This window comes from Oryzias latipes, chromosome 22, assembly GCF_002234675.1.
Source record: "Oryzias latipes chromosome 22, ASM223467v1".
In the NCBI taxonomy this organism is placed as follows: domain Eukaryota; kingdom Metazoa; phylum Chordata; class Actinopteri; order Beloniformes; family Adrianichthyidae; genus Oryzias; species Oryzias latipes.
In genome coordinates this window covers 2,413,481-2,429,136 of record NC_019880.2, presented here as the reverse complement: position 1 = coordinate 2,429,136, position 15,656 = coordinate 2,413,481, and the positions used below count along the sequence as shown (strand labels likewise).

The window sequence follows — 15,656 nt, the reverse complement described above, 5'->3', positions numbered from 1 at the left end:
GACAAATTTCATCGACACAAGACATTCTAACAGTTATTGCTTTTTAAAGCATCTTTTGCAACACTTTTAAAGAAATACAGGAATTTGTTTCTTGGAAAAAGTCATTCCACAGTTTCGCTACCCTGAATCTTTTTGAATATTGACCTCAACAAGTGAGAAACTTATAAAGATGAAGAGGTACGAATTGAATGAGAATTAACCATAAAATACTCAGTGAAAGGAAAGTTCCTTCATTAAAAGGTATTTTACTGGTAGTTCTGATGAAAGTTCTGGTTCTGCTGGTTGTGTCCTTCCTGCACTCCAAAAGCTTCAACTTTATGAAAGAAGGAAAACATTTTCAATGTCTGCCTTTAACCTCTGGGCTGCTGAAGAGCACCTGACAGGTAGATGTTCTCCTGCAGCTCAATTCGCTGCAGGAACGCAGGAATACGAACTGAACGGCAGGTTATTTTCAGGAAATCAAACAGAGGAAGACTCCTGCAGGGTCTTCACATCCTGAGAAAACAAGCTGGGTTTTCTATATATCAGATTTTTTTTTTTGCCATGTCTGTGTGAGTTTTGGCTCCAGAGGAGAAAAAATCAATATGTTTTATTGATGGAACTCGGGGAGCTTTGATGGAGCCGTTAAAGTGTGACACACCAGGATCCTTCCTTAACAAACGTGTTTTTATTCTAAAAACCCTTCAGGAGGTAAAAACAGCAGAAGCTACAGTTTCTGAGCATGAATTTAGAGTCCAGGGTGAGAGCTCAGCTCTGCAAACGAGCCTTCCTCCACAAACCTGCTGTTCTTCATCTAAAAATCAGTCAGGTGTATTATTCTATGTCTCAGATGATCCGCCGCACCCCTGTGTCCGTTTGGAGCAAAACATTCCTAAAGAAAAAACAAGCTTTCATTGTTTTTTTTGTTTCAAATTGGGGGTTTGAATGACTGAAGGTACGCTGGCTCCCTCAAGAGGCGACTTGACAGAAGACAGTTCTGTCAGTATGTTGTGTCTTTACCTTCAGCGTTGCTTTGAGGACCACCTCTACTGGACTCTTCTGTCCGCTTTTCATGGAAGGAGCTTCTGTAACAATTAGAGTAGTGAAAAAGTCACAAAATAGTGGTGTTTCATGAGCTCCACCTGAAGGAACTGCGAGCTGAATGTGTGCAGAGAGATGGAGCTGAAACCATCTGCACAAATAGCAAATGAGAAATTCAGAAGGTTCTGTGATGCGACGACAAGAGGAAAGTGTTCTTTGGCCAAAGTTAAACTCCATTCTTTCCCATGTTCCTCTGAGCTGAACTTTCTCCCAGACAGAAGCGTTTTTTTGTTTTTGCAGCCTGACCCCACCCAGTCGGAGTTACATTGTTGTGATCCAGCAATATTCTGCAGAGCACTTCCACGAAGAGCGGCGTGACTCCACAGTAATGTGATGATGACACACCCTGAAGCAGAGCCAAAACACATTCCAGTTATTTATTTATTGCATTTATGTGAATAGTAAAAATCAAGCTGGAACCAGAAGTTTATAAAAGCACAAGTATTGTTCTGCAGGTAGGAGAATTTGAGGAAACGTCTGATGTGTCAAACTGGTTTGGATTCTACATTGTCCTGAGTAAAAACTGTGACATTTTTAAACATTTTTCTTATTTCTTGTCCAAATTTAAGTTTATTTCCGGGTCAAACTGGTGCAGAAGCTCTTCCTCTGATCCATTCACGCATAAGAAGTGCTTTAGTCAACAAATTTACCAAAAATCTTTCTGTGGTTTGTTCGGTGTGTCAAAGGCTGTAGTGTAGAGTGACCTCTCACCTCTGGAGCACAGATGTTACACTTGGCTAATTGGTTTAAAAAGTGGATACATCCGTTTACAGCTGTAAGCAAAAATCCTCAATTCTAAATTATTTCATAAAAATAACTGTGGAACAGATGTAAAAAAATTAAAGTGAATACAAACTGAGTCCATCTCTGCAGGCGGGGACAGGTTGGGCTTTCAGGGCGGGGTTCAGTGCTTAAAACCAGTTTCACTCAGCTACATCTGTTTTCAGCACTCCAAGAAACTCAGGTACGTGTTCCTCATCTTTCTTATCTGCAAAAATACAGCAGTTTCTCCTGCTGAGATTAAACCTCCACAGATCTGAAACATTCAACTGTGGAATGTGAACTTAACTTCACATCCCAGAAGTTTAAAGCAAAAAAAAAAAAAAAAATTCAAATAGTGATTTACATGCAGACATGCTGCTTCTGCAGGGTTGTGTTTACTTGTGTGCAGCGGCTGCTCATTAGAAAGCCAAATCCTCGCAGCAGCAAACTTTTTTTTTTTCATTTTTATAAAAATAAATAGCAAGATGTTTACAATGCTTGTTCATAGAGATATATGTCAGTGAGTTTCTATGTAGCTCCAGAAACTGGCTTTGCTTGTTAATGTGACGGCGCAGCTGAAACCAAGACGCTCTCATCATGAAGAACAGATTAGTCATGTCACTCAGATAACATGCTGCAGATAAACAAATCGGAGCTGCTGGATGGGTTCATGCCTTCTGACGCTCTGAACATCTTTACTTTTTCAGGTTGCAAAGGAGCAACATGGATGTAAGTTTCATCTTCATTTCTTTGATGGTATTTCTTTGTCATTTTGGCCCCAAATCTATATTTTTATTGTAATAGTTTTTGAAAATCTCAAAGACTGAATCCTAAAATAAAGCAAAAAACAAAAATGGCACACATTTCGGCCAGGTCACCCACTTATCGCCCTAAGCTTTACATCGACACGCCTAACAACAAGTCTCCATTGTAAATGTGCCATGTTTTGTTTTTTTAGTCTATGAATGACAAATATTACTTTGTCATTCATGCACAAGTCAACTGGATTTTGGTTTCGGTCAGGGGGAGTTGTTGTTAGGTGAAAGGTTTGGGCTCTGTAAATGGAAAATCTGTGTGAGTAAGTTACTGTTAACCAACACTAACTCAGGACATTCCTGAGGTACCAAAACACACCCTCAAAGTTCAAACATACACACCTAAATGCAAACACTGTAACACCTGCACTGAGGGACCCCGCCCTGAAGAAACCTACAAACTGATCTCTGGATTAAAATCCTGACTCATGCCCGCTCACACCACATTTAAAACGCTGCTCTGAAGGGCCAATGAGAGTCGTACAAATGGATGTTAGTATTTACCTTCTGAAGCAGGTTGTTACTGTGTTAGCATGTAGAGGTCTGAAGCCGGTGACCGTCTGTCATTAGTCGCATCTGTCCTTATGGGGGGGGATACGGGGTGTCTGCGGGTAAAACATGGGCAAGCCTGTACAAAATATCAAGAAGGGTTTGGTGAACTTATGTGTTAAACAACACATGGGAGTAAGCAGGACACTGTATGACAGCATCACCTGTATGTCATAAGTGCGTGTAACTTCCAGTATCCGTACAAATACTTCCCCATAGACTTACCACACACAGGGAAGACGATGGTACGCTCCATTTTTATGACATCCCTTAAGGTGGTCGTACGAGCCTCAAGATGCAGTCGCTCCTGCAAGACCCTTCACGGACCGAACAACCCAAAAACCTGCGGCACCCGTACGGAACAACCCACCATATGGTTGCATGGGACCTAAGGCTTAAGTTACCCTTTGTTGAAGAACAAAAATCTGCATAAATAAGTAGCTTTACAAAATTCTAATATTTTCTTTTCTTATTTGCTTTTATCATTGTGGACATTGATCTTAATGTTCTTTTTGGGATTTGAATAAAATTATGCAGAAATCAGCAGAAACAAGGTTCAATAAATAACTCTGGAATGGATTCTTAAAACGGGTCTGGATCAGAATAATAAGCATTCGGTTTTGGTTCAAAGACCCATTTTTAATTCAACTTCAGAATTGTAAAGTTCAGATTTCCAAAAACCTAAAATATTGCTCTTAGGTCTGGAAGCCAGTGTTGTTGTTAACTTTCTTCACTTGTCTTCATCTGTCCAGCTCTCTGATGCTCTAGATGGGCAAGCTAATAACCAAACCAACTCAGGAGCTCCTGGGTTCACCAATCCAGCATGGCCAGGTACAACATCAGACCACCCTATTCTGAACTTTATTTTCTTTAAGCTTTTTGGTGTTTTAAAGATTTTGGGGGCCTAAATTAGGGCTGCATGGTGGTACAGTGGTTAGCACTGTCACATCAAGTAGGCCTTGGATCCAATCACAACTGGGTCTCCTCTGTGTGGAGTTTGCATGTTCTCCTGTGCTTGTATGGGCTTCCTCCCACAAAAAACCCTTCATGGGTTGATTGGTCACACTAATTTGTTCTTTAGGTGTGAATGTGAGTGTGCGTGATTGTTTATCATTGTGTGTCTCTGTGGTGGACTTGTAAACTGGTGTACCCCTCCTTCACCTTTCAGCATCTAGGTCAGGCTCCAGCAACCCTGTGTTCCCCAAAGGGCACTCAGCAAATTCTGAAAATTGATAGATGCGAGTTCAATCAATTTATGCAAACCCCAAAAAACACAGAGAACACCAAAATCCACAAAGAAAAAGGCCTAGATGCTGCTAAGAAGTATTAATAAAAAATAATGTCAAGTTAACATCTACAAATTCCATCTGACTAGGAGGACAACAAGCTCCCACCTGGCCGGGACAACCAGGTCCTAACCCCACCTGGCCGGGACAACCAGGTCCTAATCCCACCTGGCCGGGACAACCAGGTCCTAACCCCACCTGGCCAGGAGGACAATCTGGCGGGGGTGGCATGTGGCCTGGTGGACCCGGAGGATGGCAAAATCCTTCTGTTGGGCCAGGACCTGGCCCTGGACCGACTGTCCCAACTTCTCCACAACAAAGTTTGGTGGGAATACCAGACTGAGAGAGAAACATAAAGAAATGGTGGACAAAGAGGGCGATGCTGTAAACAACCGTCTTGTTTTTCTTTCATCGACAGTCTGTTCCGTTTAATCAAAAACTACCAAATGGAGTTTACGACAAGATGCTGATCACCATCGTTGGAACCGTCAAACCCAACGCAGAACGGTCAGTGTAAAAACTTTGAGATCCTTCGAAATTAAAGTTTTGGTAACTAATATTTTGATAGTTTGCTGAGAATTTAGCAGGGAAATAGGGATTCATGTGGATCCTGAATTGTGTTGCCAATCAGGTTCACAGTGGAACTGGCTGCAAAGAGCGACTTGGCCTTCCATTTCAACGCTCGCTTTAATGAGCGTAGCAAGAAGGTGATTGTGAGGAACAGCCTCATAGCCAAGAAGTGGGGCAAAGAGGAGAGAGATCTGGAGCACTTCCCCTTCATCCAGGGTCAGCCGTTTGAGGTCAGACAAACACTCCTACCCTTTAGTCCAAAGGAGATTCCAGAAATGAGCTGATGATGGTATACCACCAGTGTTTGAGTATTGGACTGATTTCTGGTCTTGATCTTGCAGATGAAGATCCTGTGCACCAACAAAGAGTTTAAGGTGGCCGTTAACAAGTCTCACCTGCTTGAGTTCAAACACCGGATCACCAACCTGAGTTCCGTCGATACCCTCAGCATCTTTTTTGACCTCACTCTGTCCAGTGTCAACATGGAGAACATCCCCTGATCAATTACAGATTTTATGACCATGTGAAACTAGAAAGAGACGCCTTCTTGTAAGAAATCGACTTAGGAAAACGAAAGATCAACTAGAGACATACTCACTATTCAAAGATCCAAAAATTTAGAGATTCTCCTGAAACTGACATAATCCATTCCAGCTCTACCAAAGATCATGCTAAAACTGATCATCAGATGATCCACAGCAGATTCTTTTATTCTTGTTTGGGTTTTTTTTTACCAATCAACACAACTGTGCTCAAAGGAGTAATGAAGATGATCAATAAATTGATTAGATGATTGTGTTCCTCCTGTTTGTTTGTGTAGCTGCAGAGTTCCAAACACTGATCTGTGACCCCCAGTGCTGCTGACAGTGTCAGACCGTTTCGCCGTAAACAAAATCTCTCAACAGAAGATACACATGAACTGTTGCATCGCACTTTTAGTTTTGGACTATCTACATTTCCTGCATGTCAGGGAAAGCTGTTTTAGTGTGAAACTTTACGGTTAGCTTTAGCTTCTCACAGCTGGAGTTCCTCAGACTCTGTCACACCAGTATTGTAACTGTCTAAGCCAAACTTTTTACAGCTCAGGTTGTTCAAGTGTTAAAGTAAGAGGTCGTAGAGATAAGGTTTCACCATTTGCCGATCTGTCGCATACTGCATTGCAGAGAAGAGAAGAGCCCCCACAGGACGGAGGGGTCCTTTTTAGAAGATGGGAATGTTTTTATTGATCATCCCCAAACAATATCTTTCTCTGTAAATGTTAACAGCGATGCCTTTTGGGGTCGCCACAGTGATTCATCCAGGTCTCCTATTTTGATTTGGTTCCCACCACAATTCTCCACAAGTATTTGGGACTTGAACATGAAAGCACTGGGATTGTACCCCGTTGTGGTTGCATGTTTTCAGCAGTCTATATATAAGTGCTTAAGCATAATTTCTTCATTTTAGTATGCGAGTAAGCCACCCTTTCAAGTTTAAAGATCTATTCCAATCATCTTCTGATCTATTGTCAAAGCATTCCCATTGATCTTTTAAATTATGATTATGCTGGGGTTTTTTTTTTCTTCCAAAATCCCAAAAATAACCTGTGTTATTTTCTAGGACAGTTTCTGCAGAGCAGCAGGACTTTAGTAGCCCAATCCCCCTTCCCGTCACCCATAACTGAGAGTTCTCAGTTTACATGCAATGCCGCAAGCTTACAGCCCCTCATACCCCCAAACAAACATGAGTAGTGCAACAAAAATGGCGAGCAACATTGCAGCTGTTCAGTCGTTCAGTTTTGAGCCAGATTCCATCTTGGACTTTTCATCCGCTCCTGATTCACAACAATTTGAAGAGAGAAATACTCAAAATAGCAAATTGAGCTTAGTTTTCTTTCTATATGTTCTCTATCATCCGAAAATCCCACAAGATCATGTTATAAACGCCAAAAATACAATGTGAAATTATTACTTCATAAAATTGTTAATAAACTGCGTTTTTTTATCGGTTATTATATGACATTTTTTATGTAATGTTATTTGACCACCAACGTGTGATCTTAACTGAGGAACTCGTGTTTTGGTGTTTCACGCGGGTTTACCTCGCAAACGTCTCACCAGACTTTGGACTACGTCATGACGCATTCCCACTGCTGACGTATATTCTTGCGATGCTTTAAAACTCGGAATTTCCGCTATTCTGGTGAAACCCGCAGAAACAAAGTCGTAATTTTTCATTAAAACGCGGAAAAAACGTAATGACCTTGATTTTATATTCACTTTATTTTGTGTTTGACCGTTGTAAAACTGTGTTTCTATTAAAATGTTTTATGTACTACTTTACCAAGCCAAGAACACAACCAGCTTCTTTTGTAAAATAAGAGTACTTTCTGTACTCCTTACTAATTATGCTGCTTTCAATTAGTTTTATTCATCCGAACAAGGTTGAAATATTAATATTTAATTATAATATTGCGATCTAGCGAGGAAAAATGTTTGTGTTTAACGTTAAAGGCCAACTGAAGCAGGAAGTTCCGAGGCACCGCGAACGCAGCTTAGTGGCTGAAGTTCGGAGGAATTGTCCCAGAGACGGTACAGTTCCCAAACTACAGCTGAAGGACATTCAGGAAGGGCAGCTCAGCTCTCTGGTTCCGACTCCAGAATCGCGGAGGTCGGACCGTGAAGGCGGAGTTCGGTTGTGGGCAGCTGAGCTTCATGCTGGCGGCGGACTCCCTCGTTCAGGTCGGTCTCTTCGGCCTCTCTGCCTGGCTCTCGAACTGCGGCTGTGTGTCTGGGGACAGTTGGCTCGGTTCTGTTGCGTCCGAGGGGAAAGTTCTTCGATGTTCTGGGTCTGCGGAGCTTCAGTGTCTGGGTTGAGCCGCTCTGTCGGCACGAGGACAGCTCGTCGGATCTGTGGCTAACCGCCACCGTTTGTTTACCTGTTTTTTGGCCGCGCGCGCGGCGGGCTGAAGCTGTCTAGAGTGGTTCGTCCACTGGTTCGGATGGCCACAAACAGCTACTGAGTGTCGGGACTGGGTCGGTTGTGTGCCCACTGTGAATAGGGTGGAGTTGGTTCCGAGGCCCCGCAGGTCTCGGTTCTACTTCCGCCTCTGGGCGGCGCTCTGCTGCACCTGTAAAACTTCCTAGGTGTTCTGGTTTCGGTTGGGCTGCACAGGTGTTTTGGGCATGCGCAGTGTTCTGTGTGTGCACTCACTAAAGCTTCAGGTGTAAACGTGAGGTCTGTTGATGTCACGTGACCTGGCTGACACAGAACCGGTTCTGGTCCATTCCCGCAGACGGTGGCGGCGGCTGTAGGATGGGATGTAAAAGACACACCTGCAATGAGGTCACCTGTCGGCGCGTCACCTGGAAAAGGGATCCCATGACAGATCACGTGTTTGCTTCTGTGACCTGCGGCCAGCTGCTTTGCTTTTGTGTGGGTTCATCAGAATAAAAGACACCAACAGAAATGCCATAAACACATGCACGCGTTCTGGCCTTGAACGCACCACGGAGCTGTTAGTTTGGGCCCGGAATTTGTTGTGGCGGCTTCCTGCAGCTCTGACGGGATGGTTTTGACCCAAACTGAAACTGAGCTTCAGGCGGATCCTCTGGGATTTTCCAGATCCTGTTGGGTTTTTTTTGTTTGTTTGTTTGTTTGGGGTACTGTTTCCAGAACCTCCAGATCTGGACCCAGCTCATCCCTCGTGAATGTTTGTCTGCAGAGGGGTGTCACGTCTCTGCGCCTCAAGGACGTTCTGGCGTTTGTGACGAAGCCATCATGTGGGACAACTGAAGCTGGAGGATCAGAGGGGCCGTCACTCCTTTCAGGACAACTCCCTCAACCCGTGCGCCAGCCAATCAAAACGCACCGCGCAGGTACGTTTATTTGCTGCAACCGACTCTCAGAACCCTGTGGGGGCCTGCTCGGCCAGCCGAACAATGAAGTGGCGTCGGTTTGATCTAACATAGTCTTAAATAGAAAAGCAGCTCTAATCAGCCTAGATGTCGAGAAGGCTTTTGATTGGGTGAATTGGGATTTCTTTTACCAAACCTTGGAGAAATTTGGATTCACAGAGAATTTAATTAAATGTATAAAAGCCATCTATGACAAGCCTACAGCAAGAATAAATATAATTCGAGTTAAAAAAGAGGAACGAGGCAGGGTTGCAGCATCAGTCCGACTCTTTTTGCTCTCTACATTGAGCGACTGGCCCAGACCGTTTGGCAGAGCGAGGAACTAATAGGAATCCAAATTGACTGCAGGGAACAAAAAATGTGATTATTTGCAGACGACATGTTGCTGTTTTCAGAAGACCTAAACACTTCCATGCCTAAACTAATGACACTCCTGAAAGAATACAACTCCCTTGCTGGATACCAATTACATATATTCAATCACTCCCCATTAAAAGAAAATGCATCTAGCTACAATATTAAGTGGGTCAATAAAGAATTAAGTACCTTGGAGTCTTTTTACCTAAAAGTCTGTCACTCCTATACGAAGAAAACTATAATACAATTAACTTAAACATCAATCTGGATATTAAGAGGTGGTCAACGTACCCTTTTGATTTAACAAATGGGATAAATGTGGTGAGAATGAACATCTTACCAGAGCTACTCTTCCTATTCCAGTCACTTCCAATAGAAATGCCACCCAAGCAGTTCATAGAATGGGACCGGACGATATCCAGATTTATATGGGAAGGGAGAAAACCCAGGATTAGATATGCAACCTTACAATCACCTAAAGATGAAGGGGGAATGTCTCTCCCCAATTTGAAATGATATTTTTTGCAGCACAGATTGCGCCATGTTTGTTGTTGGTGTGTTTCTGAATACTACTCTAGGTGGAAAGAGATTGAGACGTGTGTGTCAGGATACCCGATTCCGACCCTTTTAGGAGAGGAGGACTTACCAAACAACATCACCACATTACTAAATCCATTAACAACATTTACAATGGAACCTTGGCAAAAGGTAGCACGGCAATTAAAGCTGAAAAGGGAAAAGAAAATAGTTCAATGGATTGATCTTGAAAAAGATTTCAAACCAGCAAAAGACGATTTCACATTTAAGCAGTGGAGCAACAAGAGTTTACAGCCTTTGCCACAATCACAAAAAAGAACAAGATGAGGGACTTAAAGGTGGAATATGGATTTACCAATCATGTTTTTTTTTTTCATGCCTCCAGATGAGGGAATATTTTAACAAAGCAATTAAACCAGAAGAGGAGAGCGAACAAAATCCAGTCTTAGAGGCAATAATTGGAGCGAACCAGCAAAATCATTTCTAAACTGTACAACAGCCTCATTTTATGTCAGAAAAACACAACTTTATATGTTAAAGAAAAGTGGAATGGAGGGAATTTAATTGGAAAATCTCATGCGCTTTTTTATTACACTTAAGCAAACAATCAGCAGATCCACAGACGTGTTGGAGACAGTTTGACACAGTAAATGCAAATCATTCTCATATCCTCTGGAGCATTTTGGCCTTTCATCCATCATGTTTTAACAAACGCTCTGCGCTACACAATCCCCTTCACTCAGGCAGTGATACATCTGGGTAACATTTCTGAAACGGTCACTCCTCAAGATCAGTATTTGGTGAAAATATTCCTAATTGCAGCAAGGAAAGCAATAACCAGAAGATGGCTTAAGCCAGAACCACCAACCCTCACAGACTGGACTGAAATAATGGAGGAGATCTGCATTATGGAAAAGAGGACTTTTGTTTTAAGATTAAGAGAAGGAAATTTTAAGGAAAAATGGGACAGACTGTATATAAAAACTCACTGGCCATTGTATGACCTGATTACATTTCTGGAATGGTGGCTGTCATGTCTGATTTTTCTCCTTGCCTTTTTTTTTTTTTTCTGCCTCACTTGTTTTTTTTAACTCTTCTTCTCTTTGTTTGTAAGACTTATTTTGTTTGAGGTATGTGTACATTTATGTACATTTGTGTTACATCTTGTTTAAAAAAAAGAATAAATAGAAACCACCGTGGTCAGTCGGCGCCACGATCTAAACGCAGATGGGAGCCATGTTTATTTCTGGAAAGCTGCAAACCGGCTCTGCCCTGGAATCTGAATATTTAAAGATGTAGATGGAATTATTATAATTTTGTCCTAAAATGGCGTTCATTTTAATTTTATGATGACCCATAAAATTTTTTAAAGATCTTTTTGATTAGAACACAAGAAAACAAAAAGTTAAAAATAAACATAACTTGCTTTTTCTTTGGCTTAATTTACATGTTAGGCAAGTTATGGAGCTGTCAAAAATCAAAAAGTAGGTCAACCTCCTTCCCCTTTGGGAGACTCTTTAAATGGAACCACGACACACTCAATGTGGGCCGGGTCAGTTAAGAACCTCTTTCTCTGATTGGCTACTTTTACAATTTAATAAATGTGTTGTTTTTTTCATTAGATTTTCTAAAAATAATCTTTTATAAATGTGCAGAAATATAAATTTCCTCTTCGGTTGATTATTCTTCTTGACACACAGGTTTACAGCAGAAAACGCACCATGAAATACAGTTATATTATGTGCTGCATTCAATGGCAGTAGGACAAAAGCTGCCTGACATCCTCAGATGCTCTGTTTCCCCAGCTGCAGTGAACATCTCACTGACTTCTCCGTCCTCTGTCTCAGGTTAGTCATGCATCTGAAGACTCAGCTGGTGCGTTCGGAGCTGCGCTGGGACGCCGCCGGCGCCGTGCAGACAACTCGCCACCGCAGTCTGCTTGTGAGCCAGCAGGGGGAGCTGCTGCAGACCTTTGGTAGGAGCCACGGCGGCGCCAAACACCTCCCTGTTGGCTTCATCTCTGCAAGGAGGTTCTGTTCCAATGGTGTGAAGTCGATGTCGAGCGCCCCCCTTTGGATCCTTTCATCGCCGCCGGGCGCCGACGAGGATCAAGGCGGGTTCCATCAGGGCCCGACGGACTCTGATGCTGCTCAGAACATGTGGACCGTCATCAGACCAGGGCACGTCCGTGAAAAGATTGCCATTTTTGCTGCAGAGGAGCGGCACTCAGACGTGGGGAGCAAGGAGCACGCCGCCGCAAGCAGCACAAACAGCGGCGCCGTCACAACGCTGTCACGAGGGATAAAGACAAAGGGCAGGTGGGAGGGGCACAGTTCTGCCAAACGGCGTCATCGTTCTGGAAAAGACCCGAGCGTCCAGCAGAACCGGGGGGTTGTTGACCTGGAAGTACAGCGGCAAAGCAGCACGGACGCCTTACAGCGGTCCAGCTGGACGCGGCAGTCAGGAGGCGTGCGGCGTGATGGGGAGCCGCTGACCTCTGAGGAGGACGAGGACCAGCAGAAGCTGTCGGTCGTGGAGATGGTGGCGTTCCTGGAGCGGCGGACGTGCGAGCAACAGCCAGACTGCAAGCCTCAGCTCGTTCTCCAGCGGAGCTCCACGACCATCACGTTGTCGAAGCTGACGCCTCCCGAGGTCAGGGAGGAGGAGCCAGAGAGCGTCAGGGTGTCGGAGTTGGTGGCCAAGCTGGAGTCAGAGTGTGTAAGGAAAGTGGGGGGCGGCGTGTTGAGGAGCAGCAGCCTGCGGAGAACTGTGGGGCGCGTCCTCCTCGCCGCTGCCGACCAGAGCGACGCCCCCCACCAGCCTCCATCACTGTCGGAAGGGTCCATACCACCCGCCTCTCCTTCAACGCTGCAGCTCCAGAAACCCAAATCTACCGCATGCCCCCCTCCAGCTGTAGCCACACCCCCATCCACTAATTTGACCACGCCCATCTCAGGTGAGGTAGATGGCAGTGTCACAAAGACTGTGACCCCACCCCCTCACGCTGACCAGTCAGAGCCTCTGCCTGGTTTGCTCTTCTTGTCTTTACCTTCTGACGAAAAAGCTCCACCCACATTGTCAGAGCCCCGCCCCTCCCTATACAAATCCAGCTTTTACCTACCTTGGGATCAGGGGCAGGTCACCAGCGCGACCCCCCGCCCCACTGCAGTGCCTCTCAGCCGCAGCGCGTCGGCGTCGCAGGACTTCCTGGAGGTGCGGCAGAGGCTGCAGCGGCTGCTGGCGCCGCAGCCGTACCTGCTGCTGCTGCCTCACCACCTGCTGGTCAAGATCTTCCTCCTGCTGCCGACGCACAGCTTGGCGGCGCTCAAATGCTCCTGCAGCTACTTCAAGTTCGCCATTGAGAACTACGGCATCCGCCCCGCCGACTCGCTGTGGGTGTCGGACCCCCGCTACCGGGACGACCCCTGCAAACAATGTAAGAGGCGGTACGACCCCGGCGATGTGTCGCTGTGCCGCTGGCACCACAAGCCCTTCTGCCAGGCGCTGCCGTACGGCCCCGGGTACTGGATGTGCTGCCACAGCGCCTGCAGAGACTCGCCCGGCTGCAACGTGGGTCTCCATGACAACCGCTGGGTGCCGGCGTTTCACAGCATCAACGTGCCGATTTACAGGAGAAGCTGTAACCATGACAACTGAGTGAGACTGAGCTCCTGTCCCTATAAGCTTTTTCCGGCTCGTTCGCCCTGTCGCTGGAACACGTCTGCTCCCATGATGCAACGGGAGATCAGCTGTTCCTCTGCTGGACACCACACTGAAACACCAGTTTGAGGTGATTTTTTTTTTTTTTTTTGCTGTGAAAATGTAGATTTTTCTTTTATGATTCACTGAGAATCTCCATGAATGTTCAGACGTGAAACCGGCGCGTGCGAACGTCTGAAGGTCACTTCCTCTTCACGAAGACGCCGGAGCGCTCCTCCAGCCGACGTTTACCGACCGCCGATCAGCTGACGCTCTTCCCTGTGGGGGTGGGACCCTGCCAGGTCTCTCCTCCGGGTGGGCCGCTGATCCTCAGCTGGTGGAGCTCGCGTCCTCTGAATCAGAAGTTCTGAGGTGAAGGTTCCTGACAGGAGAACGGGCCGAGGGCTCGCGCTTCTGAGCCGCTTGTTGCTCCATGGATTGTTGATCATTTTTTGTTTTTTTTTAAAGTCACGTGACCTTTTTTTTTTTTTTTCCCTTTACGTGTTGTGTGTAGCTTTGATCAGCTGACTGTTAATCACAGAAACGTGGCCTTGAGTTTTCGAGACGATGCAATAAAAGAAACTGTAAAGATTATTTAATGAGAACCTCAGATCATAAAGGATGAATGTGTGACGGAGTCCGGATGTTTCTCTGGAAATTATGATTTTGCTTTAATAAAGTGCTTCTCATCGGTTCTTGTCTCTTTCTTGAACTTTTGACAAAGCAGACATGATTATTTGTAGTCATGATGTACTAGTACTGTTTGTACAGCAGTTAGAGGGATGGATAAGAATACTTACAAACCAAATCAGCACTTCTGTATTAATTAGTTTGGTGCTTTATCTTTAGTCTTTAACAGTCAAAGCTCTGTCACAGTGTCACTGCTGGTTCTTGAGATTATTGATAAAACGCGTGTTTTTCATAGGCCACGCCCCTGCCTCACTGAAGGTAAACGTTGCCATGTTTGTCTGTTTTAAGCAAATCCTGGGTTTGCATGGGGAAGGCAGGAAACAGATTCTGCTTTGGGTTCTAATCCAACAAACCCTTAGTTAGCCTGTAATGTCGACAGTAAGAAGATTAGAAATGAGGTGTAATGAAAACTCATCGCTTTTCGGCTGAAAACCACATCAGAGGCAAAGCTTTTCTCTCAGGAGCAGGAAGCTCAGGCATCAGTTCAGCCTCTTTGCTGCCTTTTGTTTCTCTGCAGCCTGATTGTTCTGCACCACATTAAGGTGGAGGTCCGTGGAAGGGAAACGTCACATTCCTATCATAGCAGGATGTTCACACATCTATGCAAGTTTGAAAATTTAGAATTAAAAATTTGGATAAATTCAGAATATTGATGGGTATATGAAAAAAAAGACGCCCGCCCGCCCCCCGCGGCGGGCCCCTGCCTTGCTCCTCCCTGGACCAACCGTGGGCCGGGTGGGTGGCTGCCTGGAGTGCGGAGCGGGTCTCCCGTGGGGGGTCCTGGCTCGTACCTGGGGTCGGGGCGGGGGGATGCCTCGAACTCCTGGGTGGTGGTGGGGTGCTCGTCTGGGGCTGTGGCCGTCCCTCTCCGGTGGGGCCCTGCGTTGGGCTCTTCCGGCGCGGCGGGGGGCTGCTTTCCTGGCTGGGCTGGGGCGGCGCTCTCTTTCCCTCCGCGCCTCCCTGCTCTCTTGCTCTGGGGGCCTCGCGGCGGTCCTGCTGGCCCTGGCCTGGGTGGCGGTCTTGGTCGCCCGGGGGGCGGTTGTTCCCTGCCTGTTCCCGTATGGCGTTGGGGGAATTCCGGCTGCTGCTGCTGCTGCGGCGGGGGTCTGGGTGTGGGGGTGGCTGGGCGCTCCTCCTCCTTCTTTTCACATTCCACCATCCATTTTAGAAGAACATAAACACTCACCTGAGCACAGGTGTTAGCTCACCTTTGCACTAATAGTTTGCATGATTAAATGAATGAAAGATTTCACACTAGTTGGTTTAAAGGCATAGGTATGCGTTCGTGAACACTATCTGTTTTGTGTGCATGTTGACATGTGAACATTTTTTTGCAGCTAGCAGGTGTGTTGATAATATTTGAGTGTGTGTGGACAGGCCCCGCCCCTTTTGTAATACATTTGAACTGTACCGTA

General features: G+C 45.5%; 2 protein-coding genes and 1 long non-coding RNA gene across 5 annotated transcripts; 2 read left to right on the top strand and 1 right to left on the bottom strand.

The window, feature by feature from the left end:
• Positions 1 to 529: 529 nt before the first annotated feature.
• LOC111946825 lies at positions 530 to 1,160 on the bottom strand. Its single transcript, XR_002872616.1, has 2 exons — positions 1,000 to 1,160; positions 530 to 871 (listed from the first exon to the last, which is right to left on the bottom strand). It is a non-coding gene; the product is annotated as an uncharacterized LOC111946825 (long non-coding RNA).
• A 770-nt stretch (positions 1,161 to 1,930) lies between these two features.
• LOC101159056 (galectin-5) lies at positions 1,931 to 5,860 on the top strand. Its single transcript, XM_020713438.2, has 7 exons — positions 1,931 to 2,044; positions 2,550 to 2,571; positions 3,959 to 4,037; positions 4,582 to 4,817; positions 4,911 to 4,999; positions 5,124 to 5,292; positions 5,404 to 5,860. Exons 2-7 carry the CDS (start codon positions 2,566 to 2,568, stop codon positions 5,560 to 5,562), a joined length of 738 nt encoding a protein of 245 aa, XP_020569097.1. The 5' UTR covers positions 1,931 to 2,044; positions 2,550 to 2,565; the 3' UTR covers positions 5,563 to 5,860.
• Positions 5,861 to 6,830: 970 nt separating this feature from the next.
• On the top strand, positions 6,831 to 14,245 carry fbxo34 (F-box protein 34). 3 transcript variants are annotated; one of them, XR_002872615.1, is made up of 4 exons: positions 6,831 to 7,782; positions 8,766 to 8,919; positions 11,700 to 13,642; positions 13,722 to 14,245. XR_002872615.1 is itself a non-coding variant. In XM_023951553.1 (4 exons), the coding sequence occupies exon 4, from the start codon at positions 11,707 to 11,709 to the stop codon at positions 13,507 to 13,509; it is 1,803 nt and encodes a 600-aa protein (XP_023807321.1). In that variant the 5' UTR covers positions 6,831 to 7,782; positions 8,337 to 8,476; positions 8,766 to 8,919; positions 11,700 to 11,706; the 3' UTR covers positions 13,510 to 14,245. The 3 variants fall into 3 exon arrangements, 2 of the variants coding, with proteins under 2 accessions (XP_023807321.1, XP_023807320.1); XM_023951553.1 differs by adding an exon at positions 8,337 to 8,476 and having other exon boundaries at positions 11,700 to 14,245; XM_023951552.1 differs by having other exon boundaries at positions 11,700 to 14,245.
• Positions 14,246 to 15,656: the final 1,411 nt, after the last annotated feature.